Consider the following 15,507-nt stretch of genomic DNA (forward strand, 5'->3'; position numbering starts at 1 on the left):
ATGATAGTTTATCCATAGGGAGAGACATAGCTCTAAACTCCATATCAGATAACATGAAAATCAGTTTTCAGATGGATGAAAAAATCTAAGTAAGAAAAACAGAATTTCAAACTTATAGAAAATATATATAGGAGAATATATCCAAGACATCAGGATAGGAAAGGATTTAAGAAGTCACAAATGGGACTTGCCTGGTGATCCAGTGGTTAAAACTCCACACTTCCAATGCAGGGGGCAAGAGTTCGATCCCTGGTTGGGGAACTAAGATCTCACGTGCTGTATTAGTTTAGTTCAGTTGCTCAGTCATGTCCAACTCATTGCAACCCCATGGACTGCAGCACACCAGGCTTCCCTGCGTCCATCACCAACTCCAGGAGCTTGCCCAAACTCATGTCCATCAAGTCCTTTTCCAGTGACTCAGCTCTTTGCATCAGGTGGCCAAAGTATTTGAGTTCAGCTTCAGCATCAGTCCTTCCAATGAATATTCAGGGCTAATTTCCTTTAGAATGGACTGGATTGATCTCTTGCAGTCCAAGGGAATCTCAACCGTCTTCTCCAATACCACAATTCAAAAGCATCAATTCTTTGATGCTCAGCTTTCTTTATAGTCCAACTCTCATATCCATATTCATCACATCACATCCATGATATCCATCACATCACATCTCACAACGACATACTGCAGAGCACGACCTTAAAAAAAGTTACAGAAAGTATAAATTAAAAAGGAAAAGATGAATGAGGCTGACTATATTAAAATTTAAAACAATTTGAGCAAGTATAAATACAGTTCTCTGAACAAAGTTAAAGGACAAGCCGCAGACGAAGGGTGGGGAGATTTTGCAAAGCACGGGACCAATAAAGGAATGATGTCTAAAATGAAGAAACAAACAAGAAAAAGAAAAGTAACCCAACAATTCAAAAAGAGAAAAATGAAATGCCCAGTAAATGTAAAAAATATACCCAACATCATTAGAAATAAGGGGAATGCAAGTTAAATCCACAATGACATATATTCACGCCACCAGAACAGCAGTAATGCAAGCCTGACAATACCAAGTCCTACAAAGGATATGAATGGTAGCAGCTTCTAAAGAATGCTGGAGAAAGTGTGGATTGGAACAACCACTTTGGAGGAAAAATTGGCAATATGCAAGGGGCTTCCCTAGTGGCTCAGACAGTAAAGAATATGCCTGCAGTGTAGGAAACCTGGGTTTGATCCTTGGGTTGGGAAGATCCCCTGGAGAAGGGCACGGCAACCCACTCCAGCATTCTTGCCTGGAGAATCCCATGGACAGAGATGGGGTCACAAAGAGTCAGACACTACTGAATGACTAAGCACAGCACAAGGGGCTTTCCCAATTGCTCATTAGGTAAAGAATCTGCCTGCAATGCAGGAGACATAGAAGATACGGGTTTGATCCCTGGGTTGGGAAGATCCCCTGGATTTGGAAATGGCAACCCACTCCAGTATTTTGGCCTGAAAAATCCCATGGACAGAGAAGCTTGGTAGGCTACAGTCCAAAGGGTCACAGAGAGTCAGACACCACTGAGCTACTGAGCACAAGAAAGTTAGAGATAGTCTAATTATAGGACTAAAGAACTGCAGTCCAGTTAACACACCTTAGCGAAAAAAAAAAAAAAAAGAAACAGGCCCAATGGTATATTCATAAGAAAGTTCATTGAAACGTTATTTTCATAATTAAAAATTTGAAATAATACAAGTGTTCATCATTTGGAGGGGAAATGAACAAATCGTGGTCCAACCACAGAATTCTATGCAACAGAGAAAAGGTATGAACTAGCATGTATCAATATGGGAAATGAAAAGTGTGAGTGGCTCAGTCATGTCTGACTCCTTGCGACCCCGGGGACTGTAGCTCTCCAGGCTCCCTTGTCCATGGGATTTTCCACGCAAGAATACTGGAGTGGGTTGCTATTTTCTTCTCCAGGGTGTCTTCCCAAGCCAGGGATAGGACCCAGGTCTCCTGCATTGCAGGCAGATTCCTTACCGTCTGAGCCACCACGGAAACCCCAGGAAGAGAAGACCATTACAGGTTTATGTCTCTGAAGTTGAATATTTACGTGATATGGACAGTTTCTTCCTGCAGAAAGTTGCTTCCCTAATTGCTATAAGAAGAAGAAAATCTAAATATGCCAACATCCATTAAAAAATCGAAAAAGAGGCTTCCCCAGTGGTCTCGTGGTTAAGAATCCCCATGTCAATGCAGAGGACACGGGTTTCATTCCTGGTTTGGCAAGATTCCCATAAGCCCCTGCACCACAACTACTGAAGCTTTTGTGCCCTAGAGCCTGTGCTCCACGAAAAGAAGCCACTGCAGTCTGCAACTAGAGAGTAGCCCCTGCTCGCTTCAATTAGAGAAAGCCTGCCTGCAGCAACGAAGACCCAGCACAGCCAACATAAATAAGCACTTTTTTAATTGAAAAGTATTCTTCATCACACATTTCCAAAAAAGATCACACAAGTTGAGTTCAAAAAAACTTCTAAGGAACAGATATGAACTACTGGAGACAGAATTATATAGAAATCTTCCTTTTGTGCTTAGAAATTAGCATAACCTTGATACAAAAATCTAACAGAATAGCACACAAAAGAATCAATAGATCCATTTTACTTAGTCATGGCTGTAATGCTGCCAAGTCACCTCAGTCGCGTCTGACTCTGTGCGACCCCAGAGACAGCAGCCCACCAGGCTCCCCCATCCCTGGGATTCTCCAGGCAAGAACACTGGAGTGGATTGCCATTTCCTTCTCCAATGCATGAAAGTGAAAAGTGAAAGGGAAGTCGCTCAGTCATGTCCGACTCTTGGCAACCCCATGGACTGCAGCCCACCAGGCTTCTCCGTCCATGGGATTTTCCAGGCAAGAGTACTGGAGTTGGGTGCCATTGCCTTCTCCGATGGTTGTAATATCCCCTAGATAAAATATTAATGTTTGAATCCAGCAGTGTTTTAAAAATAGTATACCAAGTAGAATTTATTCCAGGATGTAAATTTGGTTCAACATTAAGGTATTTATTCATAGACATTGAAAAATCCACATGTTCATCTTGAAAGATCCTGAAAATTGTTAGAATACTAGAATTAATAGGAACAGCTAGCATTTATTCAGCATTTACTAGGTGCCAGTTTCTGTGTTGAGAATTTCCCATGTTTTATTTAATCCTCACAATAATCCTATCATCCCCCTTTTTTCTACGTAAGCGAATTAAAACTTAGAGAAATAAAACTTGCTTAACTTGATAGACATCATTTACCAGGAACCAACAGCCAACACCATAGTCTTCTTTTTTTTAACTTTTTATTTTGTATGGCAGTGTAGCTGATTAACTATGTTGTGATAGTTTCAGGTTCACAGCAAAGGGACTCAGCCATGGGTATACATGTATCCATTCTCCCCACCGCCCAAATTCCCTTCCCATACAGATTGCCACATAACACTGAGCAGAGTTCCCTGTGCTATACAGTAGGTCCTTGTTGGTTATCCATTTTGAATACAGTAGTGAGCAAGTACCATAATCACTGAAATAGGACTCCAACCCCTTGCCTGCTTTAATCTCCACCAGCGCTCATCTTCAGCAGTTTTGTCTCAATTTCCTAGATTTTTCTTTTTAGAGCTGTGTTGCTATGCAATCCATAGTCGGACAGAGGCCCAGCTTATCACTGGCACAGACAAAAAACACAGGATGAATTTTCTGCCTCTGGTCCTGGCACTAGCACCCACCTTCTGTCATTGGAAGGAATTCAGGAAAACCAGAGATGTTTGTTGGAGAGCTCATGGAAAGTGTCACATCACTGTCCTCTCCAGCAACTAGCATTCCCATGGAGGTCTGGTGGCTAAGACTCTACGCTTCCACTACGAGGGGCATGAGTCTGATCCTTGGTTGGGGAACTGAGGTCCCATATGCTGCACGGTATGGCCGAAAAGAAGAAAGAAGAGTGCTGGTTCTCTAAAGGGATCATTAGTCCCATCATTTGCCCTCTCTAAGCCTCAGTCTCCCTAACTCTAAAATCATGGCACTGGGTTGGATGATGTCCAAGTTCATTGCTTCTGACTTTACACTGAAAGACTGATTACCCAAAACAAGGCTCAAATTACTTTTGAGAATTGCAGCATAGGAAATGTCAGCTTGTTGGCCCCCCTGCTGCTAGATAACACTTGTAAAATTTGTAAGAAGGAAGTGAGAACATCTCAACCCATGGCTGGAAATGAATTATGTTCTTCAGGAAAGAAACCTCTCTTGCCAGTTTGCAAAACTTTGGGCTCTTGTTAGTTTACCCTTCAAATGCAGGAAGGCAATTTGTGGAGCTCTGCAGAGAGGGTTTGCGTGAATTTGGGAAAAATACTGTCAACAGAAAGTGTTCTCTTTTGCCATATGTGTGACACAAGCAGAGGCAGAAAACATATGTGCCGTGCAGTTTACGGAGCCCCAGCCCCTCAAACAGGAAGACGGTCTTCAAAGTTTTCTATCGCTAGAGGAGATGAAGACACATTTTTTAAATGTCAGCTTGGTTCTGTGTGGCAGAATATTCAAAGAGGTGGAAATCTGATATTTCTTTCTGGGAGATAAACTGCTGATGCACAGACCTACAGAAATGCTGGGAGAGGCGGGCATATTTGCATGAGTCGTCTGAGAGCCTCATGAATGGATACTGATTGAGACTCTAACCCTTTGCCCCTGAGATTCACGTTCTGGAAATCTGCCTCAGTAGCTCACGCCTTGCCTAAACAATATCCGGAGGGAGGAAAGAGCAACACAGCCTCTGAAATAAAGGCATCGTGAGGATAAAAGCATTAGACTTTGGGGCGGGTCCCTGCCTGGAATTGAGGGTCTCTTAAGAAAGGAATGGGTTGGTTTTTGGTTTTTTACTTTTATTTTTTAATTGGATGATAATTGTTGTGTTGGTTTCCATTGCACAAGAGGAATGCTTTTTTTTTTTTTTTTTGCTTTTTTGCTTTTTCTTTTCTTTTTTAATTTGGATGGTAATTGTTCTGTTGGTTTCTGCAGTACCAACAAAGTGAATCAGCCATAGGTATATATATATCCCCTCCCTCTTGAAGGGGAAGGAGAGGGTGGGATGAATTGAGAGAGTAGCATTTTAGTATTTATTTGGCTGCATCAGATCTCAGTTGAGGCACATGGGATCTTCGTTGTGGTGCTTGGGTCCTCTAGTTGTGGCACATGAGCTTAGCTTCCCCAACCCATGTAGGATCTTAGTTCCCCAACCAGGGATTGAACCTGCATCCCCCACATTGCAAGGTGGATTCTTAACCACTGGACCAGAAGGGAAGACCCAGGAGAGGAATGGTTTGAACCTCTGAGGCTGTGGATCCTAGAATGGGTGGCAATCAGCCATCCTGGAGGCTAACTAGAGGCCCAGGAATATGGTTGGTGTATGGCAGCAAAGGTAAGAAGCTGTGACATGGGGTCTCTTGACAGAGCTCTTGGGAAGGCTGGAAGAGCCCACACCTGGAAGAACCACCTATGCTGTAAAGTAAAAACTTCCTAGCTGTTAATATCAACCATCTTCCTCAGGTGATGTGGCATCCTTTGGGTACTAGGAGGATACTCCATCTGGAAGGTATGAGCCAGCTGGCCCTTTGGTCATAAATAAGCACCTTGGGTGGAGAAGGCAATGGCACCCCACTCCAGTCCTCTTGCCTGGAAAATCCCATGGACCGGGGAGCCTGGTAGGCTGCAGTCCATGGGGTCGCGAACAGTTGGACACGACTGAGCTACTTCACTTTCACTTTTCACTTTCATGCATTGGAGAAGGAAATGGCACTCCAGTGTTCTTGCCTGGAGAATCCCCGGGACAGGGGAGCCTGGTGGGCTGCCGTCTATGGGGTCGCACAGAGTCCGACACAACTGAAGCGACTTAGCGGCAGCAGCAGCAAGCACCTAGGGGACTTCTTAGTCCCAGGAAATGTATTCAAACTTAGAGACATTGGAGCTTGAGCTGTTCAGTAGGAATATTGGCAAGGAACGTGTTCTTGTTGTTTTGTAATCTCAGAGTGGCAAAGGGGAGCACAGATGTACGAGAGGAGAGGAACCCTAGTGGTGGCTCCCAGGCTGTCTCCAGTTCTGAGAACAAGGAGGCGCGCCCTTCAGTCCAGGGGCGCTCCAGGTAGACCATGACGCACTGGAGGACTTCATGCAGCTTCAGGGCTTGGCTTGATCTGGCTGCTGTGCCCAAGCCCAACTTGGATTACTTAGACCCTCTTGACAAACACCTCATGGAGATTGCTTAATTTTATGTTCCAGTACGTTTTTAGTCCATTTTGACCATTTACTTTCTAGAAAACGTCCATATCATTGAGTTTTTCAAATGTACTGATGGGTTTTACCACCCCTTGTGTTTTTAATCTCCTTAGTATCCATGATTATAGCGTCTTTCTCACTCCTGTCATTCAGTCGCTCAGTCGTGTCCGACTCCTGGCGACCCCGTGAAATGCAGCACACCAGGCTTCTCTGCCCTTCACCATCTCCCAGAGTTTGCTCACACTCACGCTGATTGAGTCGGTGATGCCATCCAACCATCTCATCCTCTGCCCCCTCCATCTCCTGCCCTCAATCTTTCCCAGCGGCTGGTTCTTTTCCAGTCAGTTGGCTCTTCTATTCTTAAAGGTGTATACTTGTCTTTTCTCTTTTTTTCTAGATTAATTTTGCCAGAGGTTTATCCAGGTTCAAACTATTATAAAGACCTTTCTCTGTGGTTTATTTTTAATTCTACTGGTGCTCTGTTTTGTGAATTGTTAAATTCTGCTTTTAATTTGACTTATTTCATCTTCCAGATTTCTTGATCCTGTTTTTATAACTTTCTCAGTTTATTTCTTCTTTCCCTGCATTTAATTCTTGTTCAATCATGAAAGCTATGGTTTGGGCCCTGAGTATAATAAACAGCTGTCACTCACCTCACTCCATAACTTCTAATATGTAGTATTCTCATTAGAGTGATTTTCTAAATATTCTGTAATTATGCTTAATTTTCTCATTAGCTCAATCATTATTTTTTAACGTTAGTAAAATCAAATAGCTTGTTGGTTTGTTAGTTTGTTTAATCTTTTGTGGTCAGAAAGCATAGCCTGTACTACTTTTTAAAATGTATAGATGTTTTCTTTGTAAATAAACACCAAATCAGTTTTTGTAAATGTTCTATAAACATTTAAAATCAGTGTATATTCCCTATAGGCAATAAAAATGTCTATTCAGCTAACTAATTTAATAGTCAATTATTTTATATCATTCTCCTAGTGTTATCTTAAATGTTCAAACACGTATCTTAATCTACACTGTTCTATCAATATTAAAATAAAATTTGCATCAAATTATTGAATTAATTAAAATTATTAAAATATTTACACTACCCAAATGATATAAAAATTTTATTACATTTTTATTTAGTTCCACCTTCCCTCTACTAGTTTTTATTGAAATAATGCAGAATTTTAGATACAAGTTATCTTTATGAAGTTTTTCTGCTATGTAACTTTTATTTTTTAAATTCTTTTTTTAACATTTAGGTTGTTTTAAAGCTATATTTGGGCTTCCCAGGTGGCTCAGTGGTAAAGAATCCACCTTCCAATGCAGGAGACACAGGTTTAATGCCTGGGTGGGGAAGAGTCCCTGGAGAAGGAAATGGCAGCTCACTCCAGTATTCTTGCCTGGGAAATCCGATGGACAGAGGAGCCTGTTGAACTATACTCCATAAGGTCACAAAAGACTGGGATACAATTTAGGACTCAGTTCAGTTCAGTTCAGTTCAGTTCATTTGCTCACTCATGTCCAGCTCTTTGCAATCCCACAGACTGTAGCACGCCAGGCCTCCCTGTCCATCACCAACTCTGGGAGTTTACTAAACTCATGTCCACTGAGTCAATAATGCCATCCAACCATCTCATCCTCTGTCGTCCCCTTCTCCTCCTGCCCTCAATCTTTCCCAGCATCACAGTCTTTTCCAGTGAGTCAGCTCTTCGCATCAGGTGGCCAAAGGATTGGAGTTACAGCTTTAACATCAGTCCTTCCAATGAACACCCAGGACTGATCTCCTTTAGGATGGACTGGTTGGATCTCCCTGCAGTCCAAGGGACTCTCAACAGTCTTCTCCAGCACCACAGTTCAAAAGCATCAATTTCTTGGCGTTCAGCTTTCTTCACAGTCCAACTCTCACATCCATACATGACCACTGGAAGAGCCATAGTCTTGACTAGATGGACCTTTGTTGGCACAGTAATGTCTCTGCTTTTTAATATGCTGTCTAGGTTGGTCATAACTTTCCTTCCAAGGAGTAAGCGTCTTTTTATTTCATAAAAAATTTAGGAATAACAAACAACATATACACTTTAACAATGTAGCATTATATATTAAAAAAAAAAAACAAACCTGCTCCTCATAACCAGTAGAAAGCTAGTGCCCTTCTTGGCACTATTCAAGTTACTGCCTTTCAGAAATGAAGATTCCTTTTTGGGAATCATCTAGAGTGACTAGAAAGTAGTGTTTTCTATTTGAGAATGATCCTATAAGGAACAGAAGGTCACTAAGGTTCCCACAAATAACGATCTTTTAGCGTAAGGACAGGAAGAGCCTTGACCCTGTTCTCCTCTCATTGCCTCTCATGCTGTCTTAGTGATACCCTTCCTCTGACTGTTCTTGTTGTTTTTGCCACCACCAAGGCTATGACTGCCACACCTGGTGGATCAGCAGACTGGGAAGGGCACCAGACTCTCTTCTTTTATTTCTTTCTGTCATACCACACCACATGCAGAACTTTCCCAGTCAGGGATCGAACCTGTGCCCCCTGCATCGGAAGAACAGAGGCTTAACCATTGGGCCACCAGGGAAGTTCCATGCCTCAGATCTTGATGTTACTGTCTCAGCAAGACTGCTGATGAAACCCTCCATATCTTTGTGCAGTTTTTTTCCCCTCCCTATATGGCTACTTTTGTCCATGGAATTCTCTAGGCAAGGATACTGGATTGGGTACCCATTCCCTTTTCCAGGGTATCTTCCCGACCCCAGGATCAAACCCAGGTCTCCTGCATTGCAGGCAGATTCTCTACCATCTGAGCCACAAGGGAAGCCCTGTCTGACTGCAAAAGTGCCCAAAGCTGGTATACTCTTATTCCACCTTCATTTTAGTTTTCCTTTCCCTTCTAAGATGCATTTTTCCAACAGCCTCCCAGTGAGTCGCTTCTTTTCTAGTAGCTGGACAGTGTGTTCTTGTGCACCTTTGATTGATTTGTTTGCATTTTTCCATACCTGGGGAAATAGAACAAAAATAGCCCATGTTTTTTATAAATTAAACGTAAGAATCAAAATATTTAAATATTAGAAAATAACAAATTCTCTCCACAATACTGCATGAATTCCATCCTCTCCATGCATCTTTCCAGCCCTGGTAGTAGTTATGGTCTGTATTTGTGGATATACCATTTTATTAATATTTAAATTTCACCAAGAGTTCAAGTATATGCTAGCTTTATGTTCAGATTTTTGAAATGAAGATAAAATGTGTTTAACACTGCATAATATATTCACTTGGGATTCTCAGGTGGCTCAGTGGTAAAGAATCTGCCTGCCAGTGTAGGAGATGCAGGAGATACGGGTTTGATCCCTGGGTCAGAAAGATCCCCTGGAGGAGGAAATGGCAACTCACTCTCGTATTCTTGCCTGGAGAATCCCATGAACAGAGGAGCCTGGAGGGCTACAGTCCATGGAGTCCCAGAAAAGTCAGACACAACTGAACACACATTCCCAGTATATTAAGCAACTAGACTATGTAGTGGGTGGTTAACTGTCCACTTAGGAACACAAGTATAGGGACAAGGCCTGCCAAGGGAGGAAATACCCACCATTCAGGTCTGAACAGAGGTCCTTGGTTGCTGACAGAATCTCCCCTCGACTTCAAACTTGAGACAAACCACGGAACATACAAAACTTGATTGAGACATACCACTCAGTATACAAAAATTGACTTCAGAACAGTAACAGGATAGATTGAGAAGAGCCAGTTCCAGTTGTGGGGGCCAGTCTGAAGTGAACAGGGTTGCCCCGGAGGCTGGAAATGTGGCAGCTGAAGCCTAGAATAGGGAGACGAGAGCAGCCGTCTTCTAAAAATCTCTGATTTCCAAACAAATTCCTAAGTTGTTTTTGGTCTTAATCATCTCTTAGCACAGATTCATCATCTGCCTCTGGCAAGCCTGTTAACTGCTCTGATGAAGGAGTGGGGCCACCAAGTGCAGTCCCACAGGACAATACAATCTGTGTCGGGTTACGACACTGGGCCTCTTCTGTGTCCTGAGCAAATGCCTTCCACTTAACCCATTCTGATGGGTCACCTTTCATAATGACTCCGCCACTATTTTTAGAACCAGCAGATTACTGCACGTGATCAGCTCTGGTCTTTGTTACCTGATTGAATTCACGCTGTCAGTACAGCGGTTGTTTATCCCCGAAGTAATAAGTGACGTGCTCTTTCAGTCTCCTTGCCTTCCTACCATTAGTGTCCGGAGGGCAGAAGCTAAGCAAGTTTGCATCTTCTCTGGCATTTCTTGTGAACCCACAAGGCGAGGGCCTGTCCTGGGTGCAGGTTGGCCCTTGGTCAGACTTGGACCCTGCCCTTGAGAAACTGACATGCTGCTCTGACTGCATTCTGTACCCCCAAATCCGTATGCTGAAGTCCTGACACTCAAAGGGATTGTAGTTGGAGATAAGGCATTTAGGAGAGTACATGCTCAGTCTCATGTCCAACTCTTTGCAACCCCATGGACTGCAGCCCACCAGGCTCCTCTGTCCAATGGTTCTCCAGGCAAGAATACTGGAGTGGGTTGCCACGCCCTCCTCCAGGGGATCATCCCGACCCAGAAATCAAACCCATGTCCCCTGCATTTCTTGCATTGGATTCATTACCACTAGCGCCACCTGGGAAGCCCCCATTTGGATCTGCTACACCCAAACCCTAAAACTGCTCGCTTTCACAATTGTGCCAGGTCAGCCCACCAGCTGTCCCTTCAAGGATGCTCACTGGCCCAGATCAGAAACCCTGATTCTGGAGTAAGTTTCCCTCCAGCCACCCCAAGAAGATGGCAGATGGCGTGTCTGGCCCGTGCAGGCTCCATGTTGAAGGACGGTTACATTCTGCTAGGGACCACTGAGCTGACCCCTGGGAAGGCTAGCCCCTCAGCTCCCAGGGAATGGTAGCTGAGTTCAGCTGCATCACCGCTGAACATCAGGTCCTCCCTGGAAGCGGGGCTGGAAGGGATGTGTGCCTGCCCTGTAATTAACGTTAATCAACGCACACCATCTGGAGGGCGGAAGAATCTGTTCTTTGCATCCACGCTCTTGGCTTTCATCCCAGCCGAAGGATCCAGAAAATGCCGATAACCTTCCTCTGGGGCACGTTGCCAGGTTATAGGGCCCAGTTCTGGCTCCAGACAAGACAGGGGAGAGTCACCAGCCAGTTTTTCCAAGGTCTGACACTTATCATCGGTTCGGGGTCTCTGATATTAGCTTAGGGCAGACGCTGAGCCGAGGATTTCAGTCTGTGTTTGAGAGGCCAGACTGAGTCCAGCTGTGAAGCACAGCCCTGAAGCCACTGAGCTGTGCACCTCACTGTGGTCACTTTGGGAAATTTTATATTATGTATACTTTACAACAATTTTTTACAGTTGTATTTTTATTTTACCTTTAATTAATTTTTATTGGAATGTAGTTCTACGATGTTGTGTTAGTTTCTGCTCTACAGCTAAGAGAATCAGACTTACATATACACATATCCATATACACATGTTCTTTATTTCCTTCCCATTCAGGTCACCACGGAGCACTGAGTGGAGCTCCCTGTGCTGTACAGTAGGTTCTCAGTAGTTATCTATTTTATACACAGAATCGATAGTGTATATATGTCAATCCCAATCTTCCAGTTCATCCCAGTTGTTTCATGGGCACAGGTTCCACTTTGCAAGTTGAAGAGAGCTCTGGAGACGGATGGTGGTGGTGGCTGCACAACGATTTGAATGTCCTAAAGCCACTGAACTGTGCACTTAACCATGGTCACCATGGAAATTTTATGTTATGTCTATTTTATCACAATTTTTAATGTTATATTTTTTAAAAGAGAGATGGAAAGAAAAAAAGCATTGGTGTAAAGTGTGACTGTTCCCACCACGATGCCCAGGCAGGAACTCTCCAGACAAGACTTTTCTGCCAGTCCAGCTCAAGTCTGGGTGTCGTGGGAAGTAACCAGCCTTCTTCTGTCCTATTCTGTTTCAGCTGCTGCCAGTTTGGGTCCCTGCTCTCTCTGGCTTCCAGCTGTGATGTCTGGTCACCCCCACCTCCCTCCTGAAGCAGCCACGCCCAGGGTGCATGCCCACCCAGTGGCCCTTATGAAGTGGTGACCACTCTGACCAGCAGGTGAGTGCCCTCTGGGAAGAGACCTCAGTAGGTATCTGAAAACAAGGCACGAGGTCTCAGCTCTCATGTGCAGGAGGGAAGGGGAAGGAGCCAACTTCCACTCCAGGGGGGTGTATAAGAACCCAGGGTTGTGCTCTGCCCCCCACCCCTACCCCCACCGCAGGCAAGCGGGCATGACCCTCTGATCTGCAGTGCCCTGGCTTTCTGCAGGAGTGGAAGATGGTACCAGTCAACCCTGCGCCAGAGGAGGAGCCCGAAGCCGCCACTGAGAGATGGAGGACCCCACGCCTGAGCCCGTCTCCGTGGATGTGGACAAAGGACTGACCTTGGCCTGCTTCGTCTTCCTCTGCCTGTTCCTCGTCGTGATGATCATCCGCTGCGCGAAGGTCATCATGGACCCTTACAGCGCCATCCCCACGTCCACCTGGGAGGAGCAGCACCTGGACGACTGAGGCATGGCCGGGCAGGGGCTGTGGGGAGGGCCTGAGACCCTGGCGCTCCCTGGACGAGGTTGCCCCGGGACACACCTCCGTCCCCTGGCTACCATCCTGCCAGCGCCTGGAGGCAGGCGGGAACAGATTTGGCTACTGGGGATGGAGAAGGTTCACCTTAGCCTTGTCCACTCCCACACGAACAGCAGGTTGAGATGCGTGGGATGCTGTGGGCGGTGCCATGGCCAGGCAGTCTGGGGATGAGAGGTCCGTGAGTCAGTAGGCCCGGGTTCCAGGCTGGGGACTCAGTGTGAGACTATGGGTGGTCACCTTCCCTGGATCCCAAACCCCATTTGGCATTGGATACAGGACAGATCATATAACAGTGGTCCAGTTTTGAGGAGACCTTTGCCCTGATCATGCCAAGTAGCACATGTACTAGCCCCAGGGTTGCACAGCACAGACAGCCACCTGAAACTCAGCCCCTTCCCAATGGGCTGGCAGTGGAGCCAGGGTGGTGACCCAGGGAAGCAGATGGATTCAAATTCACAAAAGGCACAGGGGCTGCTTCCCAGCAATTTTTTTTTTAACTAGAATATAGAAGGGTATATTTTTTCCTGTTATAAATGAAATGTGTATTTTAGAAGTTTGGAAAAATACAGAAAAATAATAGAAGGGGAAAATAATACTTATAATTCCACTTCCCCAAAGCTGCCATCTTGATATATTTTCTCTCAGTATTTCTACATATATTTTTCAATAGTCAAACTGTGTGCATGGTATTACATCACTTCATCTTAGAGCATGAACACTTTCTCATGTCATCAAACTCTCTTCAGTTCAGGTCAGTCGCTCAGTCGTGTCCGACTCTTTGTGACCCCATGAACTGCAGCACGCCAGGCCTCCCTGTCCATCACCAACTTCCAGAGTCTACCCAGACCATATCCATCGAGTCAGTGATGCCATCCAACCATCTCATCCTCTGTCGTCCCCTTCTCCTTTTGCCCTCAATCTTTCCCAGCATCACGGTCTTTTCAAGTGAGTCAGTTCTTTGCATCAGGTGGCCAAAATATTGGAGTTTCAGCTTCAACATCAGTCCTTCCAGTGAACACCCAGGACTGATCTCCTTTAGAATGGACTGGTTAGATCTCCTTGCAGTCCAAGGGACTCTCAAGAGTCTTCTCCCATACCACAGTTCAAAAGCATCAATTCTTTGCCACTCAGCTTTATTTATAGTCCAACTCTCACATCCATACATGACTACTTGAAAAACCATAGCCTTGGCTAGACGGACCGTTGTTGGCAAAGTAATGTCTCTGCTTTTTAATATGCTGTCTAGGCTGGTTATAGCCGTCATTTTTACTGACTGCTGATTATTCCATTGGTGGATAGGTCATGGTGTAATAATTATCTCTGTTGGTCATATGTTTCTTTTTTTCCCCCACTATTCTTCATGAGAAATTATTTCATCCAGTGACCTCTTGAGAACACACAGTATAGGAGATGAATATCAGACAGGAAGACCTGGCTTCTACTCTGGTCTGTTACTCTAAGGCTGTGTGACCTTGAGCAAGTCAGTTTACCTCTCTGCGCCTCCATCCCCTCGTTGTATAAAGGAGGAGGAAGAACTTTGCCCTTTTTGTTTTGTGTAAGCCTCGTGTGAGTGAAAGGGCAGGAGGGGGAGTGCTTTGAATGTAAATGTGCCGTGGGGGGGGACAAGGAATAAGTTGTTGATTATAATGACTCCTTTCCATCTTTTCCCACCCTTCTCACCCCCCTCACACTCCATCACCTAAATCTACAAGCTTGCAGCAAGAATACTGGACCAGAGTCCACAAACCTGGTCCCGAGTCCCAACTCCTCTACTTTCTTGCCCTATGATCCCGAATAACTCAGCCTCTCTGATCCCCAATTTCCTCATCTGTAAAATGAGGGAATAACGTCTACCTCACAAGGTTGTTGTGAGGATGAAATGAGAGAACATGGGCAAACATTCATGTCTTTCCTTGATTTTTACCACCCCCAGGAGAAGCCAGGGGTCTGAACTGGAAGAATGAGGGGTCTGGGTTCTCCTCTCTCAGAGGAACCTGGAACCCTGGGTTTTCCTCGGTTCCCAGGGCCCTTCTGAAAGGCCAGACCTCCCAGCCAGGACCTGGTCAGAGGAACGCTCACAGCAACCTCTCCCACCCAGCACCTCACCTCAAGGAATATGGTGTCTACTAATTTACATAATCATCATTGTCATCAGTAATCCTGCAAACACAATATGAAGTTAAATGAGACCACCTGAACACCCCCTGATTCTGAAAGTATTTATTTTCTGCCTCTAAGGCATCCCTGCCATCTCCCTCAGAAGTGACCTGCAGCTGGGAAGAAGCTCAAGGCTCCCTTCCCATCACCCGCATCCCCGCCATCAGTACCACCCCATCCCGGCTCACCTGGGAAATAGCTTTCCAAAGCACTGTCATCACTAGGTGACCACCTTGAAAGTGAACAAGGGCACCGCTGTTCAGGTGGCATTCCAGGGCATTTCCGGCTGTTCCCCATGCCACCCTCCACTGTATGGGATGCAGTAAGGGACAGCTGGCAAAGGCAGTGGACTGAAAGGCATTGGAGGCTCTCTGAGGGAACGATCTAGAGCAA

The 15,507-nt window shown here is 45.0% G+C and overlaps 1 protein-coding gene across 1 annotated transcript; it reads left to right on the forward strand.

Annotated features, from left to right (window-relative positions):
* The first annotated feature begins 11,868 nt into the window (after positions 1-11,868).
* Positions 11,869-13,771, forward strand: CTXND1 (cortexin domain containing 1). The gene is made up of 2 exons (XM_040257434.1): positions 11,869-12,433; positions 12,644-13,771. The coding sequence occupies exon 2, from the start codon at positions 12,706-12,708 to the stop codon at positions 12,883-12,885; it is 180 nt and encodes a 59-aa protein (XP_040113368.1). The 5' UTR covers positions 11,869-12,433; positions 12,644-12,705; the 3' UTR covers positions 12,886-13,771.
* The last annotated feature ends 1,736 nt before the right edge of the window (positions 13,772-15,507 follow it).

This window comes from Oryx dammah, unplaced genomic scaffold (assembly GCF_014754425.2).
Source record: "Oryx dammah isolate SB20612 unplaced genomic scaffold, SCBI_Odam_1.1 HiC_scaffold_16, whole genome shotgun sequence".
Taxonomy (NCBI): domain Eukaryota; kingdom Metazoa; phylum Chordata; class Mammalia; order Artiodactyla; family Bovidae; genus Oryx; species Oryx dammah.

Coding starts and splice junctions, on each gene's coding strand:
- CTXND1 (XM_040257434.1), top strand. CDS start 12,706: ATGGAGGACCCCACGCCTGAGCCCGTCTCCGTGGATGTGGACAAAGGA.